The 14,293-nt window shown below is 43.9% G+C and overlaps 1 protein-coding gene across 1 annotated transcript in view; it reads left to right on the top strand.

Annotated features, from left to right (window-relative positions):
* LOC120056919 (double C2-like domain-containing protein beta) overlaps positions 1-14,293 on the top strand; it is a 182,149-nt gene that overhangs the window by 150,221 nt on the left and 17,635 nt on the right. The window contains exon 7 of the mRNA XM_039005203.1: positions 13,905-14,031. Within this exon, the coding sequence (XP_038861131.1) occupies positions 13,905-14,031 (127 nt within the window). The remainder of the gene's footprint in view (positions 1-13,904; positions 14,032-14,293) is intronic.

The raw sequence follows: 14,293 nt of genomic DNA, 5'->3' as shown, positions 1-14,293 counted from the left end.
TGTAGAAAAAGGTTGTGTTGTTATCCTCGCAATTGGAAGGTGTTGAGTATTGAAAACGGGTAATTTTGGAATTTTTTTAGATTTTTTTATTACTTGATAAACAAAATCTCTTACTCTGAGCAATTGTATTCGTGTAAAATAATATAATTGTCCTTCTTTTTTTTGCATACAATATTGCTCAGTATTTTATACAGTATGTTTTGCTCATCTTTATCAATAATTATGGACCTGGCTGTATATATGTAATATTCAGAGAAGGCTGAATTGTAAGAGAATCACAGCTAGGTCCACAGCTGGATCAGGGATGGGGGCTGCCCTCTCGTTCCCTCCGGGGCTGTCCATGGCTCGTTCACGTCAGGACGTAATGGAGATGGATGAGCGGGGTGTCGGGAGTTGGGCAGGCTAGGAAATGGGAGCGAGGGTGCGAACGGAACGAGGAAGAAAGACCCTGCTTATCCTGTCACAGAGGAGCAGAGGAGAGCTGAGGTGTGACAGCTGGAATAGGCCTACAGGGGAGATGGCTGTGTGTGTCACTGTTTCTCTCCCATCAATCTCTCGCTCACTCCCTCCCTCCATCCCCCCACCACAATCCCATATCTCACACACTGTGAGCAAGCTGGCTAGAGCTGGTCAGGCTTGTCACTGGCTGGTGGCAGGAGTATTAAAACTATCCAAAAGAGTCCAGGTGTGATTTGACATCTAATGTAGCAATATTTGGTGCCGTTTGTGATCTTTTGGACATGTTTTTATTGTTGTTGTTATGACAACAACACATTTTACATTGGATATTTGGTGGCATCAATTTCATTACATACTGTCATTGCCAATGTAGCGGACATGAGTCGGTCATGGTTGCTCATGGTCACGTGATGATGGTCGTGCTGCTGCTCCAGTTTCAACTGTCGGTCATGGTTGCTCATGGTCACGTGATGATGGTCGTGCTGCTGCTCCAGTTTCAACTGTTCTGCCTGCGGCTATGGAACCCTGACCTGTTCACCGGACATGCTACCTGTCCCAGACCTGCTGTTTTCTCTCTCTACCGCACCTGCTGTCTCTAAATCTGAATTATAGCTATGAAAAGCCAACTAACATTTACTCCTGAGGTCCTGACCTGTTGCACCCTCTACAACCACTGTGATTATTATTATTTGACCCTGCTGGTCATCTATGAACGTTTGAACATCTTGGCCATGTACTGTTATAATCTCCACCCGGCACAGCTAGAAAAGGACTGGTCACCCCTCAGAGCCTGGTTACTCTCTCAGTTTCTTCCTAGGTTCCTGCCTTTCTAGGGAGTTTTTTCTAGCCACCGTGCTTCTACATCTGCATTGCTTGCTGTTTGGGTTTTAAGCTGGGTTTCTGTATAGCACTTTGTGACATCGGCTGATGTAAAAAGGGCTTTATAAATACATTTGATTGATTGATTGATGAGGTAGCACTGCCTGCGACTTCAAAATAGAGAATTTCCTCTTGGTCTAACAGTCAAGGCGTTGGTTTCTCTTGTGGGAGAGCCGTGTTCAGATCCCACCGTGACACCAATCTCTCAGAAATGTGATGACAGAAACAAAAGTGCAACATTGTTACTGATTTGTTTCGCAATTTTAAGTTGAATAGCGGAGGTGCATAAAGATGGCAGATCCCATGCACTTACCACAATTTCCTAATTTGCTAAATTTGGCGTATTGTGCATTGCTCTCCATTACTCTTTTTTTGTATCGTCCTTAGCAGAGTATACATCCCAATTTTAGCTCCAAGATGTCAGCAATAAAAAAAAAACGAAAAAGTAGATTTATTGCCGTAGTTTAAAAACTATGAATTGTGCTTAAATAATGTCCTCATATCTGAATTCTGCCATCTTTATGCACGTTCGCCATTGAGGATTCACAAATATAACCAAGTTTGAGTTGTCATTTACCTCCAGCTCATCAGATAGAAGTGGGGAGGGGCACAATGACTCACTGTTAGTTATCATTAATTATTGGAACAAAACATCTAGTCATAGCTGTGATTACCTGATAGAGGCGCATTGCTCCCAAACACAAAATCTGTTTTCCTCTGTCTGGGATATTTGTCCGTGTACTGTAGGGTATTATTAATAACATGTATTTTTTTCTAAATAAGACCTGGATCAGGTGTGATTTTAAAGAAAGAGAAGTTGATGTGATTGTAAACTGCTGGCATGTTTAGTACTGGTTCTGTTTGGGTTTTTTATCATTATAAAACATTGCACCCACAACCCTATTATTCTCAACTCTCATTCAACCAAAACATTGTTTGATTCATTTTCCCCTGAATAAATCTCACTCAAAAAAAACACATACATTTGTATGGTTAAACTCTTAATTATGTATCTAAAAAAATATATTTACTATTTATTAAAAGCTTACCTTAATTATGTTTTCGCTTTCATTCCAATTCAGAGCCATATAATGCATCTAAGTTTATTGTTCTTTGGTTTCAAATCCCACTCCTATACAAGAATTATCCACCATTTCCCATGTTGAATGGCATTGACCTTGTGCCACTGCAGTCAAAGGTAGTTTGAGGTAATGAATCTGCTCCAGGGTGAAATTTCCCCACATACAGATCTAGGATCGATTTCCCCTTCCTCAATTCTAACCTTAACCATCTGTGGGGAAATGCAAAACTGACCCAAGATCAGCGACTTAGGGCCAATTTACACCAATTTATCCTCAACCTAAATGTTCTCTGTATATCTCTTAGCTTATGAAGTGGAATGAGTAGTTGATGATCATGTCAATTGGTCAATACTTGGTTAAGGATGAATGGGAGGGCCACGAGCAGGTTGACATGTACAGTAAAAGGATAGGCAGTGTCGAGTGTGATACAGTGACCAAAGCTTGATCCACAGATCTAAGCCCAGTTCCGTTTCTTCCCTCTAAGTGGGCCACCTAAAAATGGTGCACTCGTTCAGTCCCACTCAAGGGTTTAAAACCATTGGGATGGTGTATGAATTTGCTAAAGGGAGTTTCCACTATATCTCAATCCAGTCATTTTACATCCACAAATGTGAGTTTACGAGTGCACTCTGGGAGAAGGCGGGAAAACACATTTGGGCTCTAGTCCTGGATCTCTCATCGTGTTTGAGAACTAAAGGTTCTAAACCCCCATGTTATTTACAAGGTTGTTGTTTATTCATCTAAACACACAACTATAGACCTTTTCAGCTTCAATTGCGATTTTAAGCATGCTGGGCTCCCAAACAGACCTGCACTTCATCGCTAACATTCTGAGAAGATAATGACTGGTGAATTCTCATTTCGATCCACCCAAAGCTGTAAACAAGGTCATAGAAAGACATTCTGACAAAGGAAAAGGCACTCATTATTGAAAGCAAAACACATCCTATGTGGCATTTCTGCTAATAGAATCAGCTTCCACTTTGATAACTCATCGTAGGTGGCCAAACACTGTCCGCACTCCTGTTTTAGATGTTACCTAATCGGCGTGTCATCAACCTTGCTCAATAGCATTGTTTTCCATAAAGTGTCAGAGTAATTCATGAATTGAAAATGTGTGATAATAGAACTGTGAAAATCACTGAGCCACTCATGATGAAATGGAACCCATTTGTGTCCACATCGCCCCATAAAAGTAACTGTTTTAGGAAACCATCTCATTTACATTTAAGTAATTTTAGCAGGCACTCGTCTTATCCAGAGCAACTTACATCAAGTACTAATTTACCAACAAATCACAAAAACTGAATGGATGTCAAACATATTAATTGTTTTCTGATATACATTTTTGCCCGTCAGACTAAATGGACTGATTTTGTAGTTTCTCTTACACAAGATATTTACACCAAGGTGGCACCACAGGTACCAAAGTGGTGTGGCTGAAACCTAACCAGGTAAAACTCCGGACCTTATACGGTATGATGGGACCAGAGTTTTCTAATCAGGTCACATGCTTTAAAAAAAACTCCTTGAAAAACTCCTGGCCTTGGGAAGGATGAAAACCCTGTCAAACTGCAGTAACCTTGTAGGACTAGGGGGGTTTCCTATGCACAGAGAGAGAAAGCAACATGATTGGACAATAAAACTCACAGGGCTGAGCTTGCTTTATGCAGGTTTGCATCGTGTAGTCATGCCTTATGCAACTGTCAAGTATTGTGTATAATGATTAAGTCTAGGTAGTCTAGTCAGCCCAAGTGTGAATATAAACCAAATTTGATCCCATTCACATTCTCACAAACAAATGGACTGTATATACACAACGTTACCACTTTGTTTACCTTGGCCAGAGAGACAGGGTGCATAGTAGGCTAGAGACAATGCAGCTGCTGTTGTCAGTAGCCTACAGTTGATCAGACTGAAAAATGTTCCAGTTTCCAATGAAATACAGCATTTCAGATTGCTAATGCATTCGGAATGTATTCAGACCCCTTGACTGTTTCCACATTTTGTTACATTAGAGCCTTATTTTAAAATTCATTACATTTTTCCCCCCATCAATCTACACACAATACCCCATAATGACAAAGCAAAAACAGGTTTTTAGAAATTGTTTTAAAAAGTAACTATTCAGACCCTTTACTCAGTACTTTGTTGAAGCACCTATGGCAGCGATTACAGCCTAGAGTCTTCTTGGGTATGACACTACAAGCTTGGCACACCTGTATTTGGGGAGTTTCTCACATTCTTCATTGCAAATCCTCAAGCTCTGTCAAGTTGGATGGGGAGCGTCGCTGCACAGCTATTTTCAGGTCTCTCCAGAGATGTTCGATCGGGTTCAAGTCCGGGGTCTGGCTGGGCCACTCAAGAACATTGAGACTTGTCCCGAAGCCACTCCTGTGTCGTCTTGGCTGTGTGCTTAGGGTCTTTGTCCTGTTGGAAGGTGAACCTTCGCCCCAGCCTGAAGTCCTGAGCGCTCTGGAGCAGGTTTTCATCAAGGATCTCTCTGTACTTTTCTCGGTTCATCTTTCCCTCGATCCTGACTAGTCTCCCAGTCCCTGCCGCTGAAAAACATCCCCGTAGCATGATGCTGCCACCACCTTGCTTCACCGTATTGATGGTGCCAGGTTTCCTTCAGACGTGACGCTTGACATTCAGGCCAAAGACATCAATCTTGGTTTCATCAGACCAGATAATTTTGTTTCTTATGGTCTGAATGTTCTTTAGGTGCCTTTTGGCAAACTCCAAGCGGGCTGTCATGTGCCTTTTACTGAGGAGTGGCTCCTCTACCATGAAGGTCTGATTGGTGGAGCGCTGCATTGGTAGAGCGCTGCAAAGATGGTTGTCCTTCTGGAAGATTCTCCCAGGAACTCTGGAGCTCTGTCAGAGTGAGCATCGGGTTCTTGGTCACCTCCCTGACCAAGGCCCTTCTCCCCCGATTGCTCAGTTTGGCTGGGCGGCCAGCTCTAGGAAGAGTCTTTGTGGTTCCAAACTTCTTCCATTTAAGAATGATGGAGGCCACTTTGTTCTTTGGGACCTTCAATGCTGTAGAAATGTGTAGGTACCCTTCCCCAAATCTGTGCCATGACACAATCCTATCTCAGAGCCCTTCGACCTAATGGCTTGGTTTTTGCTCTGACATGCACTGTCAACTGTGGGACCTTATATAGACAGGTGTGTGCCTTTCCAAATCATGTCCAATCAATTGAATTTACCACAGGTGGACTTGGTCACCTCTCAAGTTGTAGAAACATCTCAAGGATGATCAATGGAAACAGGATGCACCTGAGCTAAATTTCAAAGTCTCATAGCAAAGGGTCTGAGTACTTATGTAAATAAGGTATTTCTGTTTTTTTATTAAATGTTTTACTTGCAAAAATGTCTAAAAACCTGTCTTCGCTTTGTCATTATTGGGTATTGTGTGTAGATTGATGGGGGAAAAAAATATTCAATCAATTTTAGAATAAGGCTGTAATGTAACTCAATGTGGAAAAAGTCAAGTGAATACTTTCCGAATGCACTGTATGGAAGAGTTTTTGCTTGCGTCTGTCAGGTGTGATGTGTTGTCACGCTTGCTAAAGCCCCCTAAGGTCTTAGGGCTCTGGGCTGGGTTTCTACTCAGCTAACATATGGAATTATTTTAAGAAGGTCATATCAAGGATCATTTAGCTATTAGATTTTACATGTTAGTAAGTATAAAACTAAATATTTGCCAATAATTTGATTAAACGTTGAATTTGGCCTTACCGCTATTAGCCCACAGAAACACATTGAATAACATTTATATATGGCAAAACAGAAGCTTGTGGGGATCGTAGAGCATAACTGAGTTTTGTAAGCCAAACCGTTCAGACGCTACATACATTTCCATGAGAAGACCGACTTTTCTCCTGGTCCACCGCAGATGCGGTAGACCGACATTGGCGGATGCGGTGGATTGAGACGCAGCCCATGCAAAAAAACAGATATTTCTAGCTTAAACAGATTTGGATGGGGATTTTTTATCATGCTAATTCGATTTCCATGGGGATGCGGAGATCGATAAATACCAGAGGAAAGTGGAGAGCACACCTTGAGTTTTTTGCCCGTGTAACGGCCGTTGTATGAAGAAGGTGTGGACCAAAGCGCAGAGTGGGAAGTGTTCATGATTATTTATTTAAAAAACTGAACACTGAGACAAAATAACAAAATGTAACAACACGAAACAGTTCTGTCTGGTGAAGACACAAAAACAGAAAACAACTACCCACAAAAACCATGTGGGAAAAAGCTACCTAAGTATGGTTCTCAATCAGAGACAACGATAGACAGCTGCCTCTGATTGAGAACCACACCCGGCCAAACAAAGAAATACAAAACATAGAAAATTAACATAGAATGCCCACCCAAATCCCACCCTGACCAAACCAAAATAGAGACATAAAAAGCTCTCTACGGTCAGGGCGTGACAGCCCGAACCGCACGACATGCTTTTTTTGTGAATCTGATAGGTCAAGACACGTAAATAGTCTGCAGCAGCACTCCAATGTGAAGGACAGAGAAATTGTGCATGAGTTGACAAATCATGAGGCAAATCGGTAAAAAAACAGCACTTTGGATTGATATATTTGATTAAACTAAATTGAAAAGTGCTGTGGCAAATGCCGCCTCACGTTTTCTGGTGTCTGTATTGAGAACATTCTCTCTGAGTTAAATTAGATTTTTTTTGCAGGGGAGACTAGATTGAAAAGGAAAGAATATGTCCTCATTCCTCTGGAAAAGCCACAAAACGAATGTCTCTGCACCCTCGTCCAATTCAGATGTTCTATTCATTTCATAACCGTGCCTTTGCCACCCGTTTAATTCAACAGTAACAACAGAAGATGAGAAAGAACCCCAAGTACGTTACACTGACAGCAGATACATGTACTCTCTAAATATATATACTGTAGGTTTTAATCTGTACCACCACCTGTCCATAGGATAAATTGGTGACTGCTCAGTGGAGTTTCCAATATTGCTGCTGCGATTTAGATATGCCCCTCATGAGTGAAATGTAATTATCATTTGTTGTACAAAGGCCCATGTTTTCCCCCCACATCTCAGTCACTTACACACACAGACAAGGAAACTAATTTCACACTGCATAAGCTCAATGTAAATAGATGTACTGTACAGCGCACAAATGAGAACATTGGATGAGTGTGCTCGCATAAGCACTGTTCTTATATACACAATGTTGAGAACATGCTGGAACAGGAACCTTTTGAGAGCTCCTGCGGTCATACTGGGGATTGTATTGATTTTAATTTGCAACTGAATGAAGTGCTCAAAAGGAGGACAGAATCGTTCCAGATAATTAGCGAGCCCTCGAGGTGTTATGGGAGGTAGAGAGGGGCTCGCTGAGAAGAGGATGAAAGAACAATCTCTAACACAAGCTGTATAGTCCCTGTTTTTATGCGCAGTGTATTATATAACTTGCTATAACCATTCATAACACATCATCATGGTCTCCTATAACTGCCTGTATTTGTGCATAATTGTTTTAAAGGCAAGAAGGCAGATGAAGTGTTATTGACACATATCACTATTTTATTTTATTTCAGCAGAAATAAAATACTTATTACTTAGAAAACTATTTTATCCAAATGGACTTACAGTACAGCGAGTGCATACATTTTTTGTATGTTAAACCCACAACCATGGCATTGCTAGCACTACACTTATACCAACTGGGCCACACAGAACTACTTGGTCTGTGAGGTTTCAAATGCTACAGGTAACTGCCAAAATAAAGGAAACACTTAGTAAATGAGGGTTATGTTTCACTAAATTGGATCATTCCAATATATTGGTATCACTCCGCGGCGGAGGGAAACATCCGAGGTGAGGATTTACAGATTTACTCCAGTGTACACCTGTGTCACGACTGGGGTCCGCCACTAATATATATATATATGTTAGACCCCATGGCCGCGACACACATTCTCTTTCATTTTCTCGGCGGACGTCCGTATGGTTTGAGGTACAAACTTTCTGAAGATCGCTTGGTAAGTCACTGGTAAGTGTAATATCTTGCGTGGAAGTATACTCCCTGGCTGTTTTCAGCTGGCCACGTGGCCAGCCCCTTCTCTTGAGTGCCACACTCGCTGCACGCGGTTGATCTGTATCTTCCACCCGTGGTTTGTCATACTTGTGTTTCGTTAGCGTTACATTATGACTCCGTGTGCATCCATTAGTAGGGTGGCTCTTGCTGCCACAAACTGTAATTTACCTTACACAACTTGCCGACTGGCTTGTTCTATGTGTGTGTTTTGAGTTACTTAAACATGCTGCTCCCCGCGCCCTAGGCTGCTAATTACCCTGCAAGTTTTTTTTCTTGTTCTTTCCCCTACAGAGTGTAAGAGTATCATGGTGGGCTTTCCACTACGTTGAGGCATCAACTTTGGAGTTCCTTAACGGAGTTACTCCATCATATGGTGCTGTTTTTACTGCTTGGATATTAAACCGGCTAGGTAATATTGCAGTTGGCGAAAAACAAAAAACAAATAAATCAAATCCATTGCCTGGTTGCTGTTTTTTTGTCAGCCTGTTTTTCCCACATGGGTCTTCCCTGTTTTTCTGCAGAGGTACTGGGTAGTTTATCCCACACCGGGTTCCTATTCCTCCAAGTGGGTCACGACATCAGCTCTTCCAGGGCGTCGGACACCTGCTCTGTGTCCTTGTTGGCTTGGCTGAGCTTATGGCTTCCCTTTGTGACAGGTTTGATGGTGGCATCCCCCTGGAGATCTGCATACCTCCTATATGCATTGCCTGGGTTTAAGCCATGCGGAGAGGGCGGTGGAGCGCACTACTGGATGCCTCTTTTGTGTGGTGTTCTCAGAATGCCTGCGCCTGGTGCGATTGGAGGCCATGCACGAGTGGGTCGACCAGGCTCGGGCTCAGGCTGGGGACGAGCTCCCTCCCTCAGGAGTGGTGCGCCAGCGAGCTGTTAGTCCCTCTACTGGGCCAAGTAGCCCTCCCAGGAAGCGCAGGCAGAGCCCATCTTCTGCCAGTCCTGGATGGAGGCAGGAGTCGGACCGCTGGGACCACCTTGAATGGAGGGCGCATGCCCTGCGTCAGGAGTTTGAGAGCTTTGATGGCGACAACAGCTGTTCTCTGTTGGCCAGTGATAGGCTGTTCCTGGGGGACGATGCTGGCACTGTTCACCACCGTGAGCGGGGCTACCAGGCTGACAGGCCATCAGAAGCCGGCAGCGAGGCTTCATCGCCCCCAGCGGCTCGAGAGGCTATGAGGAGCCTACTCACTCGGGTAGCCACTGCACTGGACATCAAACTGGTGGACAGTGATGACTCTCCATCTGTCCCCATCTCGTCTGAGTTCCACGAGGCCTTGCAGGAGAGCTGGGCCTCTGCCAGGGGGCGCTTCCGACTCACAGCAGAGACTGGTGTTACGAATACAAGTATCCTGTGTGTGTATTTGTTTTCTCTCCTTCTGCCCTAGTCGCCAATCAGTCGCCAATCAGTCGCCACTGAAGATACCTGCTCCTTTTCCCTTACCCAATCACATCCCCTTTCCCTTGGTATAAAAACCCAGTCAGTTGTTTTCCCAAACTCTCTTCTCTCTCTCTCTCCCTCCCTCTCTCTTTGTAAGGAGCTATCTCTCTTTAGTTTTGGTGCCTACATCTCAATTTGTCCGTAATTATGTGAGTATGTATTGTGTGGTTCATGACTGTTTGTTTATTAGTGGGAAAAGGAGGTACAAAGCCAAGTCGCCCATGGGCATACATTACCCATAGGAAAACTTTGTCTAAGTACTCTAGTTAGAACTGGACGGACCACCCACTGTATTTTATTGGTTAGTTAGCTAGCTGTGCTTGAGGCAGGTAAGACTAGCTTAAGGGTTTTTGGATATTTATTATTTCTTTCCTTGGGTCCAGCTCAGCCCCCCCACCATTACCGTGTGTTTAAACAATAAACCATTAGTGTTTGACGGTAAATTTAAGTTGTCTGTGGTTATTAGTTTCGTTGGTGGAGTTTAAACACTTTACCGATGTATATATCATAGAAGAGTGTAATTGTTTTTAGGCCAGCTGTTTTTAGTCAAGACGTTTGTGTTTTTAATGTACAATGTTTTTGTTGAACTGTATGTGTGTTTATAGTTTTGTTTAATGTTGTGTTAGTGTATGTAAATTGTTTTGTCTGAAACGTTGTTCCCTCTGCTGCTATTGGACCAGGTCTCTCTTGGAAAAGAGATGTTATCTCAATGAGAAAAAACCTGTATAAATAAAGGTAAAATAAAACATTAAAAAAAGAAAAATAGTTCTCACTGTTCCTTTTCACTATTATGATTTGTATGAGATATGTTACGGGTCTCGTTTCCATCCCCCCTAGACTGCAGGGCCAAAGGGATTCGTAACAACTGGACCATGCAGTTATGTTGTGGGCGCAGAGTCACTCGGCCTCCAGGAGTACCCGACCATGGACACCATGATAGCTGCCATGGTCCTCCCGGACCGGGAGATTATAGAGTGGAACCCGCGACTGAAGCCGGGAGCCCCAGAGTCTTTGATGCGGACTTGAAAGCAACATATGGGTCCCTCTGCTCTCTTGCCAACGTGGCCATGCTGCTGCAGGCCTACCTGCAGACTCTTTTGCCCCGGCTGCTGGAGGGCACAGAGGAGGTCTTCCGGAAAGCAATGGAGGTGTCTCGCCTGCTTTCCCTGATCCAGAGGGATGTGGCCCGCGCCAACGGACGGGCCATGGCGCAGGTGATTACCTCCTGGCGTCATCTCTGACTGTCCCAATCCCGTCTGCCAGATGCTCTCCAGAGCACATTTTCCACTCTCCCCATCACCCCAGGGCTGACGTTTGACCCAGGGGTTGATGACGTTCTGGACCAGACCGATAAGGTTCGTAGGGACCGAGAGACCCTGAGATGGTTCATGCCGCCTCCTCAGGCCCCGGGTCCAAGGCAGACGGACCGTCACCACCCACCTGCACCCGAGCGACGGTGAGGTCCCTCTCCTGCCCCATCACCTCGTGCTGAGAGGGATACAGCATGCGTTGGAGCAATAACCTGTCAACCGTCACCACCATAGAGACGTGCCTGGGGGACCCAGAGGAGAGGCGGGCCCCGGCAGGACCCCTGACACACCCTTCCCCGGCCTCGGCTAAGGGCAATGTGGGCAATGTGGGAGGAGGGTGTGGAGTCCCCCTGGGTGTTGTCCACAATGCTCGAGGGGTACCGACTCCAATTCCGGTGCTGGCCCCCGTCCTTCAGGGGCCTTTGTGTCACCACGGTGGCCGACCCCCTGAAGAAAACCCTGTGGCTGGAGATCTCCTCACTCCTGGACAAGGGTGCCATCCACAGGATTGAGACATCAGAACGGCTAGGTGGGTTCTACTCCACTTATTTTGTTGTCCCAAAAAGAGACAGAGGGTTTCGACCGATTTCTAGACCTCTGCAACCTCAGTGGGTACTTGAAGGTACCGAGGTTACACATGCTGTCCCCAGCCCACGTGTTGTAGGCTATGTCCAGGGACCAGTGGTTTGTGAAGTTGGACCTGAGGGATGTGTACTTCCATGTTCCTGTTCACCCAGCTCATTGGCAGTACCTCCGATTCGCTTTCGAAGGGGCAGCTTACGAATTCATGGTTCTTCCCTTCAGCCTCTCCTTGGCAGCCCGCACTTTCACAAAGTATATAGGGGCGAACCCCAGCCGTGTCACTGGTGTACACGGGAGTAAATCTGTAAATCCTCACCTCGGATGTATCCCTCCTCACCTTCAACCTATGGTGAAGCATTTCTATCCTGATGGGAGTGGTCTCTTCCAAGATGACAATGACCCCATCCACAGGGCATGAAAACTATGTCAGCTGTATGACATGGCCGTCTCAGTCACCAGATCTCAACCCAACCCAATGCCCTATTTAGACACTTTTATGTTGGTGTTTCCTTTATTTTGGCGGTTACCTGTACATGAGAAAACAAGGATCAACTTAACACTGGAATATCTCCAGTAGTCTCAGAGAGGAGGAATAGGTATAAAAATAGAATTAATAGAAAGGGGGTCTCCATTCAAGTCAATGATGGCATAATGGGTGGACTGCAGCCATTTTGAGTGTACCCTTGCCTAGGTCAAAATTATACAGGTTAAGACAACGTTGTCACAAATATTGGTCCCAATGTGAGAGTTATGGGATATTAGAATCTCGTTGTCCTAACCTTCCCATCTTCAACCTAGACCCATACCAGGAAGTAAAAGTTGGAAGTGTACCCTTCTATCTGTACTGTGATTGGTTGAGTCAACTCAACTGACATTACACAAAATACATTCCATTGCATGAGCCACATCAGTTAGCATCATTTGCATGAACATTCTACATTACCATGGCAATCCAGCATCAGTTGATAGAACATTCCCATGGAAAATTTGCATCACAGGTTTACCAGTCAAATTGCCATGGTTAGAGCTTCCAAGCCTGTTCTATTCATTCTATTTCTATGAGAATATGGCTCTATTCAGTCATATGAAGTGTGCTGGCTGTCACTGGCAACGCGGCAAACACATCATTGTCGTCTGTTCATTTACAAAGTTCTCTGCAGAAACTGTTAGGAGAATTAGGTTCTCATGTTCTTTAACCAATTAAATTAAATTACTCAGTCTGCTATATCAGGATTTGTAGGATACTGATAGAAATAAAAACAGACAGAGGCCCAGTCTACAATAGTCAAATGTTTATTCACGGGAACGTTCTCCCTATCATTTCCTGTACATTGGTCTATATACCTCACATTTCGTCATAAATGTCCCTCCTCTCAGAAACAATGACAATATAGTTCACAAGTCTTCTTCTCATACATGGTCTGCCACCTGTTATACAATCTACTACAAGCCCAAGTTTTCTCCCCTCCCTGGGTGGGGAGACTTCCTTCCCTGTTATCACTTCCACAGTGGTCACAAGTTGTCTGCCACAGTTCCTTGCCTGCTAACAGTCCCTCTTTCTTATGGACAAACATTCTTCATCAGACAGGATATAATTCTGTTAGTTATAGTTTCATGTTAAATGTATACATCATTTAGTCATTATTCATAAAAATCCCATAACAGAAACTACCATACATCACTCCTGACACACAGAAGTATGAAATACCTCTCACTCCCAGGGATGGCTAATTCTTGAAATTCCTTTTATCGCTATTGATCTAGGCAAAACGGCCGGGAAACCAGGATACTGGGTTTGATTAAATAGCAGCCCACAGTCACTTCAACTCTACTGCTGCTGACTCTTTTTCAATGTCTCCCCATTTTTCCTTCTCCTATCTCTCTTTTGCCCTCTTCTGATTTTTCTCTCTCTTATAGCTGCTTTGTATCTTTTGATTGATCTGAATATGGTTGAATGCTTCTTATCCTCCTATCCTCCCATGCCAAAATCTGACCCTTAATATACTCATCTCTCTCTCTCTCGTTTACTGTTTCCTCTCTCTCTTGTTCTGTACTTTCAGGATTTCAGTGTGTGATGAGGACAAGTTCCGCCACAATGAGTTCATCGGAGAGACACGCATCCCCCTCAAGAAACTCAAGCCCAACCAGACCAAGAACTTCTACAACTGCTTGGAGAAACAGCTACCTGTAAGTTATCTCCAATTTGCCTTTTTCATCCTCCCCTTTGAATCCAAATGTAAGCATTTCCTAAGGTAAATTGGTTATTTGGTCTCCACTGCTAAATTACAAACCTTGACATGTAAATGTTATGTTCTGTATGTACAGATAATTTGCCTAAATAGAAATCTTACCTAGTGTTGAAAGACATCAATACTGTATGTCTTCTGTTATTAATAAACAATGAGCCTTGAAACATCTCACATACAGCCCAAATCCTTAACTTCATGAA

This window comes from Salvelinus namaycush, chromosome 12, assembly GCF_016432855.1.
Source record: "Salvelinus namaycush isolate Seneca chromosome 12, SaNama_1.0, whole genome shotgun sequence".
Taxonomy (NCBI): Eukaryota; Metazoa; Chordata; class Actinopteri; order Salmoniformes; family Salmonidae; genus Salvelinus; species Salvelinus namaycush.
The sequence above is the reverse complement of the archived record's forward strand: the minus strand, read 5'-3'. Positions and strand labels throughout refer to the sequence as shown.